Source organism: Saimiri boliviensis, chromosome 7 (genome assembly GCF_048565385.1).
Source record: "Saimiri boliviensis isolate mSaiBol1 chromosome 7, mSaiBol1.pri, whole genome shotgun sequence".
Lineage (NCBI taxonomy): Eukaryota > Metazoa > Chordata > Mammalia > Primates > Cebidae > Saimiri > Saimiri boliviensis.
In genome coordinates this window covers 56198389-56212605 of record NC_133455.1, presented here as the reverse complement: position 1 = coordinate 56212605, position 14217 = coordinate 56198389, and the positions used below count along the sequence as shown (strand labels likewise).

Genomic DNA, 14217 nt, shown 5'->3' with positions numbered 1-14217 from the left:
TTTACGGCATCTTTTGTCAAAAATAGTCTTCTTTCCACTTTAGTCTCATGACTACAATACTATATAGTGCTATCCCTGTAGTATTTACTACAATACAGTCATCAAAAATATCTGAAAAAAATTCTTGGACCTTATGAAATAGCGCATCCAATCACTTCTATAAAAATAGGAGCCACACAAAGATCTAAGAGAGTGCTACCTGCCCAGATCCAGAACAGAGGTTAACTTAGGTTAACTTTGCTCTTATCTTAACCTTTGTTAACCTGTTTTCCAGTTTAGTTGTCAAAGAGTAATGTGAACAAAATGCTGAGTGTCACACTGGCATTACAAATAGGCCCAAAATTTTGCGCTTTTAATGAGATTGAGAAACATTTTAAGAGATTTAACTCAATATGCCTTAACACATTCATGAGGTAGTTAAGTAAACAGTACTACCCATTTTAATACATAGTAAGCAGAACCATGGGTAAGTGACATACTCATATTTTAAGCAGTAAGAATTAGAAGAAACCACAGAAGCTTTGGGCCTTCTCTCTAGTTCTAACCCAAAGAAAATGAATTTTTTTTTAAAGCATCAAATCATTTAAGATTTTCTTCTTTCTTTTTTATACTTGCTTATTAGTATAGTATCTCTTTCCAAAGCTGGTACCCTTTCTTAAATAATGTGGTAAAAACTGAGTATAACCCTTAATTCAAGCTAGGCCTCTGCTTCTACCTGAATTGGTACAAAATTAAGACATTATCTTATAAGAACTAAAATTGTATTTGAAATTTTTATTTTAGGCTGCAAAAACAAAAACAAGCAAACGAACAACAAATAACTTGAAAATAGGCTTGTCAAATGATGTAAATTCATCCTTTCCAGGAAAGCAGAAAGTAGACCCTACCACAAAGAAAAGATGCTTAGTTAATAGAGGTTAAATTTAAAAGTACAAAATTCAGGCTAACTTCTGAAAATCCTGTTTTATTCACCTCACTGTGGTACCAATAACTATACTGAATCAGGTTACTTTACAATTAACTGTGTCACCTATGTAACACAATAATCCATTAACAATCTAATACAGTTACTGAGTGTGGTCATACTGGAAATTCTTAACCATATAAGCTGTCTTGCCAATTTTTTTTTTTTAAACGATGAATTATCTTAGTATAAGTCACTGCATTTCTGTAACAAAGTAATGAAAGGCACAGCTAATCCAAGCGGACTTAACCCTATTCAACAACCAGCTGAAAAAATACTTTGGTTCTTCAAGGAAAAAATTACGAAAAAAGAAAAAGTATTTCCTTTAACAGCTGTTAATTTTCATAGCTGTACCCCAAGAGCTACATAAAAATATTCCAGAAGAACCAAGTTATGTAGCAATGAATGAACATGCGTGACAGAATCTGTGCATTCAACATATCTGGCAGAAAAACTAGTTAAAATGCTAGGTAGAACAAATTGGTCTTTAAAATATCAGTTTCCTGTCCTTAAAAAAAAAATTACCTAGTCTACCAAGAAAATACAAAAACATAAGGCTGTAAGTAAATAAGAGTTGTGTTTAGGCTATTACAGTGCAGGTTATCCTCAAGGCCACATACATCCTGCTTCACTGCTGCTTGCACTCTGCTGGGTTTTGATCCTTCTGTTAAAGGAAAACAACAAGTCAATCTATCTTCTTCTACCTGCTTCAGTGAATTTCTCAATAGTAATTACTGCCTTAATTATAACAGTAGCTCACTGTTGTCAAAAAAAAAAAAAAAAAAAAGGGGGGGTATAAGACAATGATGGTAAATTATTTATTTTAATAGCAAGTCACTGAAATGCTAAAATCAAGCTCAAACTTTACACTGCAGTATTAACTCCATAAAATGTGACACACACTAAACCATAATCTTAAAAAATAAAATTACCAAGCAATTTACGTTAGTTATATTAGCAATCAGCTTTGCTTTTGCCTCAGGAATAATAAACTAGGACTCTCAGGGACTGAATAAAAGTAGATGGAAGGATTTAACAAACTCTACTGCTCCCTAGTTCCGGAACACTCCTGCAACGAGGTCTTTCAAAACCGTTTGTTTAAAAAGCTTTCCTTAGAAAGGAAAATAATCTAAAATCACATGCAATTGTTTTTTCTAATGCATAAAAACTGTTAATTTGTCTCATTAAAATAGAATTCTAGGGTTCGCTGTGCCTGAAACTACAGAAAGCACAAAGCCTAAGCAAAAAAATGTTTTTTAGAAAAAGTCCACTGAAATTATGTGTACTGTTCAAAATGCCAGTGGGACTGAAAAAAGAAAACGTTATCCAGCCAACAGGCTTTATTTACTAAAGACTTTAACAGAGAGAAATAAACTTGGTATTCAGAAATACCAACTCTTACTTTAGTCTGTCTGAAATTTAATAGAAAGCAGCACTAATTTTGCTCACCTTCGGGTCATAGTCTGGATCATTTTCCTCATCTTCTTCTTCCCCTTCCTATATTAAAGTTCAAAATGCATCCATGAAGTATGTACATAGTAGGTAAATTGGCTCATAATGTAGGGAAAATTTAATACAAGTTACTCTACGGGTCAACAGATTTTCATGATTACAGAGTCTGATGATAACACAATTTAATCTGAAAGCTTCTAATATGAAAAATTTCCCAACACAACTTGAGACATCCAGACAGCTTTTATTGAAAATAGTTACTGCAGCCAACGTTGAAAAAGTTTACTGCAGCTTTTGACTTCTTCAAAGAGCTGATAACCCTGCAGCAGAACAAAATTATTTGAAATAAAAAAATGTTGCTGAGTTTTGCAATTTATTTATTGAAACCTTATACATACATTGTTTGGCTGTAGAATTCTAAAGTCTTATTTTCCAAAATGTTTTTTATCCCAAATCACAGAATGATTATAGCAAAGGAATACATAAGTCATTCAATTTGCTTCTCAATTGTTAAACATATTTGCTCATTTGGTAAACATTACCTCATCCGCTTCTTCACCTTCTTCATCATACTGAAAAGGAAAAACAGCGTGTAAGCAAATTTAACACACATTTCAGAGTAACATTAGTAACATTCATCACTGTGTAAACTAGTATCTCAAAAGAAAAAACGTACTTTCCTATCAAGGGGGTTGATTATAAATTAAAACACATACTAGCTGCAAGAATCACTCAGCTCACTGCAAATTGGTAAAACTAAAGAAGAGAGTACAATCGTGGATAAAGTACAATCAGACAACTATTACTGTACATATTATCCACACCTAACTGTGGAATGCACTGTACAAAAAGGTCCTAAACCCTACTCTTAACAACTGCCATTGAGCAACAGAAATATGCAAAACATCTATATGCAGCCTAATCTTAACCTACTCATCACTCAATACTACCTTGAATGAAAATCTACACTTCCCAGTAAACATTTTCTTGTACACTAAAAGAAGTCCTAGTTCTGTGAAGTCAAGGCAAGAGCACAGATATATAGCAATAACCAAAGTTTCACAAACTCAGAACAATCTTATTAGCAGAAAATTTAAATCTAAGATAAATGAATCCAAAAACCCTAAGGAGATATACTTAAAATCCAGAAAAGCTATATACAGAACATCAATAATTAGCCTAATTTTGACTTATATTATGGTCTTGCTTCTTAAAAATTAAATCTTACCTATTTCCCATTCTAACCACTATACTCTCGCCCAATTATTTCTTTGCAGGATTCAAATTCACTTACATCATCATCATCATCTTCAATAGCTTCTCCAGTAAAGTATAACACTGATCTTGGGATTATACGCTCACGTAAAAAGTGACCAATTTCGAAGTCTGCAGCAAGGATAGCTTCAGCATCATCATCCTATTTTTAAAGGAAAACAAAAGAAGAAAATTTAGGAATAACTTTGTTACTTAATTTGGCACATGTAAGACTCTTAGAGGCTGGGCGTTGTGGCTTGCGCCTATAGTACCAACACTTCAGGAAGCCAACATGGGAGGATCATTTGAGCCCAGAAGTTCAAGACCAGCCTAGACCATGTAGTGAGACCCCCATCTCTACAAAAAATAAACAATTAGCTGGGCATGGTGGCACAAGCCTGTAATCTCAGCTACTTGAGAGGCTAAGGTAGGGGAATTGCTGGAGCCCAGCAGCTTGAGGCTGAAATAAGCTGTGATCACGTCACTGCACTCCAGAGCCTGGGAAACCAAAAAAAAAAAAAAAAAAAAAGACTATGATGAAAGGAAGAAATCCTCAATTTTACTTTTTACTTTCCATTATTTTTCTCACACCATGTTAACAAATGATTTGTCAGTACTCAAATAGCTGTACAGTTTTAAGTCTACTAATCCCAAATGAGATAGAGTCCTAGTTCAGAAAGACAATATAGTAACTAAATCAGATACCCCTAGCACTTTTCTTTTTTAGAGACAGGGTCTCACTGTGTTGCCCAGGCTGGCCTCAAGTGATCCTTCCACCTCTGCCACCACAGCAGCTGGGATTACAGGTACCTGAAGCTGTACCTGGCTTAGGATTTCTATTTAATGGCAAACACACGGCACAAGTGGGTCTGACATTATTCACAATTAAAACAATCCCACTTTAGGCCGGGTGTGGTGGCTCACACCTATAATCCCAGCACTTTCGGAGGCTGAGTTGGGTGGATCACAAGGTCAGGAGTTCGAGACCAGCCTGGCCAACGTGGTGAAACCCCATCTCTACTAAAAATACAAAAATTAGCTGGGCATGGTGCGGGCACCTATAATCCCAAGGTACTCAGGAGGCTGAGGTAGGAGAATCGCTTGAAACAGGAAGGCAGAGGTTGCTGTGAGCCGAGATCATGCCACTGTACTCCAGCTTAAGCAAAAGAGCAAAACTCCATCTCAAAAAAATAAATAAAAATTTTAAAATCCCACTTTAAGTTCTATGATACTAAACAATAAGCACACCCTCTGTGAATTTTATGAATGTTTGAGTCAAAAACACAATCTAATAAATGAAAAAGTCCAAAAGGGTGGGGGCGGAGAGGGATTCAAACCACAGGTGAAGTTTTCTATCCATAACTAATACTGTTTTGTCATCAATATTTAGTAACAAAAAAAAGAACTTGAACACAAACTCCAACCCATCCATTGATACGAAAACAGTGTGATGCTCTATCTTAATACTTAAAGTAGTTCTTCTTGCCTAAAATTCATAGTGCTTTGTATTTCCTTTCATTGTCCTGCAAGCCAAGCCACAAATACTTTTGCCTTTTGCAGATTTGTTCTAAGTCTTAGCCAAGATTATTCCAATTCAAAAGTATTCTGTTTAAGTTAATTTCTAATTCTACATATAAAAACTATTTAAACTATCTCAGTTAATTTAAATTCAAAACCCTGTCCAAAAGAAAATCAAATTCAAAATATACCTGCCCTACCTTGTATGTACAGACTTTCTTTAAGGTTGTTCCTCAGTTCAGGCTATATGGCAGGAACCTTTCATAGTTATTTGCCATATGCAATATACATGAACATACACAGTCACAATATGAAACCGTATTTACACTGGAATAACAAATACAGGAATGAATTCTAACCATAATGTAGCTAGGAATTTAACAGTATAAATGACCTAATACATTCTGGTTTTACTAAGGAAGACATAGTTTTGAAAAGTTAAATACCTCACATCAATATTTGTAAGTCTCAAAAGAAAGAAAACCTTAAACTTTTTAATCTCAGTGTTTCTCAGCAGAGGCACTGCTATCATTTTGAATGGAACAATTTTTCAGATCCAAAAAGCCTGCCTCATGCATTGCAGGCCTCAGAACTCAATGTAACAACCACCTCACTCTCTACTTTTGAAATTCAGTGCTTTAATTTCAAATACAGTAAACAATTCAATAAATGAATATTCAACTATTCAACTTACCAGATCTCCACTCTCGGGAACTGCAAAATTGAGAAAAGAAATTAAAATGAATAAGAAGCTGTACAATGCTTACTATAAAACCACCATTAATACTTAGGCAAAAACATTATTTACCTTCAGGAGGGGCAAAAAAATTAAAGAAAGAGTCATTGGAAACTGTTTTAGTCACAGTACGAACTGTCCCGCGTCCCTTGTGTTTCTGCTTCTTCTTGATGGTTTTCAAAGTGACATTCTTTCCTTTTTTCCAATCTATCTGGCACCTTGCAAAACAAAGAAAAATCTATCACAATTGACAATCTTTCAATTGCTAAACTTTTAGAAGTAAATGTTATATTTAGATTTCAAATTTTAGAAGGGTGAAATGCTTCAAGTGTTTTCTATAGCAGTATAAAGGGAAAAATTTTCTTCCTAAGCAACTATTTAAAATAAACATATTTACGATTAGCATAAACATAAAGTATGATTTAAAGAAGCATTCCTTTGCAGAAATATATGTGAGACAGTCATGGGCCCAAGGAGAATTATAGGAAAATTGATAAGCACTTCTCAGAAAACATCTTTTTTTTTTTTTTTTTTTTGAGACAGAGTTTCACTCTTGTTACCCAGGCTGGAGTGCAATGGCGCGATCTCGGCTCACTGCAACCTCCACCTCTCGGGTTCAAACAATTCTCCTGCCTCAGCCTCCCGAGTAGCTGGGATTACAAGCACATGCCACCATGCCCAGCTAATTTTTTGTATTTTAAGTAGAGACGGGGTTTCACCATGTTGACCAGGATGGTCTCGATGTCTTGACCTCATGATCCACCCGCCTCGGCCTCCCAGAGTGCTGGGATTACAGGCTTGAGCCACCGCACCCGGCCCTCAGAAAACATCTTACCAAAATGTTCAGAGACAGACTATGTACATGTGTAACTGGAAATAAGTATACAAATAAAGTATAACAAAAATAAAAAACATTTTATTAAGGTAGTAAAATTAAACTCACCCTGTACAACCCATAATTTCTGGTCCATCAAAAGAAAAGGGATCAGAATCATCTGGTTCTGACCTCATCCTATATGTCTTTGTCAGCACTTCATTTGTAAAATATTCATTGGGCTCAAAGTGAAATTCTAAGACAAAACTCTAGGGTAAGAGGAATAAAAATCAGTTAATTACCTACTTCATAAATTTCACCACTTTAGTAAATGCAGCTAAATCTGTGTTTTTTATAAACATACATAATATTCTAAGTGATATGTTTTTTCTATTCTGAAATACAATTTTTGTTTTTTGAGACAGAGTTTTGCATTGTTTTAGACAGTTTTACATTTCCAGGCTGGAATGCAGTGGTACAATTTCAGCTCACTGCAACCATTGCCTCTCAGATTCAAGTGATTCTCGTGTCTCAGCCTCCCAATTACCTGGGATTACAGGTGTGTGCCATCACACTCAGCTCATTTTTGTATTTTTAGTAGAGATGGGGTTTTACTATATTGGACAGGGTTGTCTTGAGCTCCTGACCTCAAGTGATATGCCCACCCCAGCCTCCCAAAGTGCTGGGATTACAGGCATGAGCCACCGAGCCCGGCAGTGAAATATTTTATGGGACAGACTGTCAGATAAGCCCTGGATTATTTTTAAATCAAAATGAGGTACAAATTAGACTGAATAAAGCTTAGTTTCAATTTACAAATACTAAATAATTAACATGTTTACACAATAGGCTAGGCACACCTAAATATAGTCTCCCTTACTCCTCCCACCTACCCCAGGAATTAGGCTTTTAAATAAGAGACTAAATGTGAACTTGACACAGAAAAAGCCCAAACATAAGCATCTATAGCCTATATTCGTACTAGTTTTGCACATAGTTGACATTAATACTGGTAGTTTAGTGGACAGGTCATTGGCTGATTTTTTTGGGGGGAGTGGGCATCCTCTATCATCAGTTTTATGTAATTCCTAAGCTCATGCCTTTTAATACAGGAAAAGTGCTTATTCATGTTCCCTTGGCATTATTTTTATCCACTTATCCAGGAACAAGGATTGTCTGTGTTTCAAACAGTTTATGTTCAGAGGGAGGAAAAGGAATAAATACTGCCTCACAATTAGCAACATCCAAATATTTATTCACTACAACAAAGAGCACCAACCTTCCGCTTGAATGTTATCTTTTCAAAAGTTTCTATTTATCTACCTGTAAGCATGTTACAAAATTATGAATATTTTAAAGTTCTTTTACCATAGGCTGGCCAGCATCTGAGAACTTCACTTTAATATCTTTCAAGTGCTTCAGAATAGGTTCATCATGTTCCTTCAAATTAAAAAAATTAAAAAATGAGTATCTAACATGGCATTTGAGAGCTGTGTTCTGTTACTACACAGATACCAGCTGACTGAGATGTATTTTAAAGTAGTTTTGTATAGCAATTATGAACCTTAAGACTTACTCTCCAGGTTATGGCTTATACTAAAGCTAGTTTATACTGCAGTTCTACTGCCACTGGTAGAGAAAGAGTGTCCAAATAGACAACTAAATCATTACATAGGACAAAAAATTCAAAGTCAAGTCTAAATAAGGCAGATTTGCCCTAAAAATGTTTCCTGATTATAACTGCTGCCTTTTCCAGCTGCTTGTCCCCTTCCTCCTGCATGATCCTCTTCTACTTTGCTAAAGTAGAACTGTACTAATAAGTAATTGTGTGGAGATCATTTCTTTTTCTCCATGTAACTTCCAACAAGGACAAGACAGGGCAACATGTACTACTACAATGCACATGGCAGTGGCTCACTCAAGAAATGCTTAAAGCAGTTCCCAAAGAAGGTGACAACCGTTACGGTTTGCCAGAGAATGTAACCATTGTGAATGAGTTTAACATCTTTATAGTATTCTTTCAAAACGCAAATTTCTCCTGGAAGAGTTGTTTCAGATTTAAAAAGGTTGTTTGGGGTGGGGGAGTAGTTGCATTAACTGCAGCTATAAGATTAACTTTCCCATCATACTTCCATACTAAACTGGTAAAGACAGAAGCCACAGGGTTATGAGAAAACAGCAGTTGATAACGAGCAATTATCAATGGGACCATTTCATTATCTCATTTTTGAAAATAAACTGTAATTTATTTGATTACATTAATCAAAGCTGTAATTTCCCTTCAACAGATATTAGCTGTTTCAAAAGTATGCAATCATTCTAGAAAGATCAACACTGAGAACAGTTGTCAAGCCATTTAAACTTCAAAGGTTTACCCTTCAAAGTAAACTGGTACATTTATGAATAAAATTACCTGAACCATATCACTGAGCAAGTCAACATTCTTAAAAACAGTTAACCAAAATTCAGGAATTCCTTTGGGGTCTTCTTTTTCTTCATCCTTTTTCTCATCTTCAATCTTGGCCTTTTCTTTCAATTCCTCCTTGATAAGTGACAGCATACATTATTTAATATATAGATTAGACCTCTTGATAAAGTAGCAAAGGTATAAAAACCAAAAAGCATACGGTCACCAGATTATTACCTTCAAAGTTCTAGTCTACCTGTGTAAACGTGTATAAACACTGCTGTTACCCCTAACAAACCTTAATCCCATGAAAATGACTGCTACCACACCCCTCTGAAGAGAACCACTAAGACGACCAAGATCTGTAGGAAAAATCCTTTTAGTGAAAAAAAAAATTTTAACTCATTAAAAATGAAGTCTTAAGCACAGTAAACAAGAAAAGCAATACTAATGTGGTCCAATGCCTCATGCCATGGTGTTCTTAATCAAAATATAATATTCTCTTTACCAAACAACATAAAATAGCAATGCCAGAGAGGTGGAACACTTAACAGCACTGAATGTGAGTCACAGCTCTGCCATTATTCATTGTGGGAAAGTCACTTAGAAGCCTCCATTTCTTCACTTGAAAATGGCAACAATCCTCAGCCTATCATGAAGTTAAAAAAGAAAAGCATATAATGAACCTACAAACTAAAAACTATAGGCCGGGTGTGGTGGCTCATGCCTGTAATCCCAGCATTTAGGAGGCTAAGGCAGGCAGATCACTTAATGTCATAAGTTCGAGACCAACCTGACCAACATGACAAAACCCCATCTCTACTAAAAATACAAAAAATTAACCAGTCATGGTGGTGCACACCTGTCTCCTAGTTGCCGGGAGGCCGAGGCAGGAGAATTGCTTGAACCCAGGAGGTGGAGGTTGCAGTGAGCCGAGATCACGTCACCGCACTCCAGCCTGGACAACAGAGTGAGACTCAAAAAACTATAAAAATAGGCTGAGCACAGTGGCTCAATGGTTCAAGTCCATAATTCCAACACTTGAGGAGTCTGAGGTAGGAAGACTGCTTGAAGCCAGGAGTCCAAGACCAGCCTGGGCAAGAAGACTCTGCCTCTACAAAAAAAAATGTAGAGATTAAGCTGGGCATGGTAGCATCAGATAGTCCTGGCTAGTCAGGAGGCTGAGGTGGGAGGATAGCTTGAGCCCAGGAGTTCAAGGCTGCAGTGAGCTATGATCATGCCAGTGTACTCCAGCCTGGGCAAAACCCTATCTCTTAAACCAAAAAAACTATAAAATGCAAGGAAATAATGACTTTTTGAGCACAGATGGTGGTGCCACATTGGATAATAGCTTATCTGCACTATCATTCTTAAAAAAAAGAAAAAATATTTCCTAGGTATAAAAATATAACTGATTATGTAATATTGCATTCCATCATTAATGCTAAAATTTCTGACAAGTCCTAAGATTTCATCATCTAAAAAACACACTAAAATAAAAGATGATACTAACCGAAATCTCATCTTCTTCATCTGGTTTCCATTCACATTCTTCTTCCGTAGGTTCATAAATTGCATTAATAATCTCAAATCGCTAAAATGATTTAAAAAAAAAAGGCTGTATAAAAACACTGACATCCAAGCTAAAACCAGTGGTTTCTCACTAAGTAGTCTTATAAATTTAACAAATGCATACCACAACCTTAACTGCTATTATTGACAGATCCTCCAAGTGCCCCTAATAACAATTTCAATGAGAGTTCTAAAGACCAAGCTCTTCCAAGTCTGCTTATATCTCCAGAATTTGTCTTCTAGAACGTTAGATGAATTAAACTAATTAGGAGAAAGCATTACCTTATCAAATAGAGGCTGATAGAGAACAGCATACTTCCTTTCAAGATCGTGAACTTCCTCATAGAATTTGGCTTCTATCTGTGCACATTTAACTTGCAGGTTTTTGAGAGCATTCACTCGTCTTTTAACTACCCTAGGCAGGCTGAAAGGTTAGAAACCAGTTACACAGCATCATAGTAAAATGGAAGTCACACTTCTTTTGTCATACTGAAACTGAAGCATCAGAGTTAGTGAATGACAGGTTTTTTTATCTGAGGCAAAAGACAGATTCAAAGCAAAAAAAAAACCAAATAGATATGAATATAGTGACCCAGTGGCTATAAAATATTTCAAAAGTAGCAATGAACTAGGTAAATTGATAAAGATGATGCAAATCATACTGCCAACCCTAAATCTTTAACCAAGTGTTGGACTTGTCATTGCTGAATTCATGGCCTGACCATCTTGGTTCAGAGAACAATGATTACTTGGATTTTTCTTTTACATATATCTCACCTATACAAGTTATTAGGAAAAGGAAGGGAGCATATGTGTATTAGGAAAAAGGACAAGATCCCACACACCATTATTTTATTTTAGTCTCCATATTTAATCAGGAATTAGTAATTACATTATTAAATAAGAGTGTAACCTACCATAAAGAGGAGACATGTATTTTTAAAGTAACAGCTTTAGGCCACGTGCTATGGCTCACACCTGTAGTCCCAGCACCTTGGGAAGTTGAGGACGGTGGACTGCTTGAGCCCAAAAGTTAAAAATGAGCCTGGGCAAAACCCCATCTCTACAAAAAATACAAAAATTAGCTGGGTGTGATGGTGCACGCCTGTGGTCCTAGCTACCTAGAAGGCTAAGATGATAGGATCACCTTAGCCTACGATGTTGAAGCTGAATGAGGGAGATTGCACCACCATGGCACTCCAGCCTGGCTGACAGAATGAGACCGTCTCAAAAATAACAGCTTTGATGAGATAAAATTAATACACCATACAATACACTGTGAGGCACTGTTTTTTGTTGTTTTTTTTTTTAACTTTTATTTTAGGTTTAGGGGTATATGTGAAGGTTTGCTGTGCAGATTATTTTATCACCCAGGCATTAAGCCCAGTACCCAATACTTATCTTTTTACTCATCTCCTTCCTCCCACACTCCGCCCTCAAGTACCTACAGTGTCTGTTGTTTCTTTGTGTTCACGAGTTCTCATCATTTAGCTTTTACTTATAAATAAGAATGGGCGGTATTTGGTTCTCTGTTCATGTGTTAGTTTACTAAGGATAATAGCCTCTAGCTTCATCAATGTTCCCACATGATCTCCTTCTTTTTATGGCTGCAGAGTATTACCTGGTGTATATGCACCACATTTTCTGTATTACATCTGTCACTGATGGGCATTTAGGTTGATTTCATGTCTGCTACTGTGAATAGGGGGGACTGATTTTTAAAAATTACACACACTAGGTTATGAATCTCCTAAAGAATGATTAAACCTCTGTAACAATAAATGTTCACACTTAAAATGTATGTAACTTCAAGTAAACTATGCAACAGATACAAAATCCAGGTTAAAATTTCTTGACAGAGAATTCTATAAATCAAATAATTCATTTACTTAGCCACTACTTTATTTAAGACTATCAGAAATAAAAAACAAACACTTAAAAGATATCAACTTTCCATTTCTGTTAATTATAAGCAAAAAGCACTATTCTGCCAAGGCGGTGAACTAGCATGGGATTCTGGCTTTTTTTTGCCCCTTCAAAAAGCTATCCCTAACAACTTCAAACCGAGAATGAAGCAACTACTTCAGGCACATACACACCATAAGCAATTTCAGGTAAGACTGGAGGTTGTGTTTAACTGGTACAGGGTAACTAACAACATAGAGAGGGAATGGCCACAGCAGGCAGCAGTGCAGACAAGCTGGAAGATAGCATTTCTGCAAGAAAGTTTCTTAAGTTCTGCTCCTGCCTTGCAACAATCATTGCCTGCCACCTTCACCCTTCACAAGAGTCCAATGCCAGGGTTCCTGAAATAACATGAAGAGTTGATGAAAGCTGTACTGGTTCAAAGCCCTCAAACATGCATTTGATCCAATCTAGGAATAATAAATTAGACAACCAAAGGAGGCTGGTAGCCACCCCTACAAAGTACACCATAAAAATTGCCTGGATTGGCAGCAAACTTGGTCTAAGGCAACTACTGCTCTACTACTTAGGTTCACCCTGTGCCCTTCTCCGTGTCACAGACCTTCATTTCTCTAAAAATCAATCAGGGTCACTGTATTGCCTAATGTGCCGGAGCTCAAAGGCAAAAATAACTAGACATTTCGAGAGTACAATTTCTAGGAAAGAGTCAAAGTATCATCTGAAGCAGCATTATTAGACAGAGAATTTAAACAAGAATGCAAATATAGAGATGAAGAAGATTAACAACATGCAACAAGACCAAGAAATCTAAAACAGAGTGGGAATATTAAGAAAAATACAATAACTAAAATAAGCAACAAATAAGAGAAACAGGATAGATTCAACTGAAGATAAAGTCCATGATGTTGAAAAGTTCTACCAGAAGGCAGCATGAAAGACAGATGGAAAATAGAAAAGCTGAGATATGGATGACGAAAGTAGCAACAGCTAACAAATAGAGAAGGGGTACAATACTTAATAAATGGGAATAATAAATTTCTCAGATTTAAAGCAATATAAAAATCCTTTCTCTGCTTCCTAGATGGGTTAACGAGACTTATGAATATCAACGACAAAAGAAAATCCTAAAGGTGTCCAGTGAAAAAGGAATCAGACTAACAGGCATTAAAAGAAACACTGAAACACAGAAGAAAAAAAATTGTACTTTTTAAGAACTTTGAATTTACTATTTCATAGCCAAACTATTATTCAGATATAAAAGCAAAATGAAAATTTTATCAGGTATACCAGGCTTTAGGTTTGCCACAGATACTCACTATATATTACTAAAAGCAACTTTTGAGGAAGTTTAAAAAAAAATCCAGGAGATTCTATTTAAGGTATGGGTGTGGTCAAATATCTTGGTAAATTTCTTGCCTTGAAGGGAAAAACAGAGGGCCAGAGAAAGCACATTTGTAAATATAGATATTGGTAAATTTAAGAAACCAATGGGGGCAAATAAACTTAGATATTGGGTTATAAACCACTACCATATTAACAAAAACCAACACATTAACTTCGGAACCGCAGAAGAC

At 36.0% G+C, this 14217-nt stretch overlaps 1 protein-coding gene across 11 annotated transcripts in view; it reads right to left on the bottom strand.

The window, feature by feature from the left end:
* Window positions 1-324: 324 nt before the first annotated feature.
* The window catches only part of NAP1L1 (nucleosome assembly protein 1 like 1), a 37552-nt gene continuing 23659 nt past the window's right edge, over window positions 325-14217 (bottom strand). For 8 of the 11 annotated variants that reach the window (XM_039471853.2, XM_039471856.2, XM_074402538.1 and 5 more), the window contains 11 exons: window positions 11000-11141; window positions 10659-10739; window positions 9152-9280; window positions 8107-8178; window positions 6868-7007; window positions 5997-6142; window positions 5883-5902; window positions 3711-3833; window positions 2959-2988; window positions 2414-2461; window positions 938-1628 (listed from right to left, as the gene is read on the bottom strand). In XM_039471853.2, coding sequence (XP_039327787.1) covers window positions 1593-1628; window positions 2414-2461; window positions 2959-2988; window positions 3711-3833; window positions 5883-5902; window positions 5997-6142; window positions 6868-7007; window positions 8107-8178; window positions 9152-9280; window positions 10659-10739; window positions 11000-11141 — 967 coding nt within the window. In that variant the 3' untranslated portion in view covers window positions 938-1592. Of the gene's footprint in view, window positions 884-937; window positions 1629-2413; window positions 2737-2958; window positions 2989-3710; window positions 3834-5882; window positions 5903-5996; window positions 6143-6867; window positions 7008-8106; window positions 8179-9151; window positions 9281-10658; window positions 10740-10999; window positions 11142-14217 lie in introns of those variants that run through there. The other 3 variants (XM_074402535.1, XM_039471851.2, XR_012518409.1) reach the window with 3 other exon arrangements.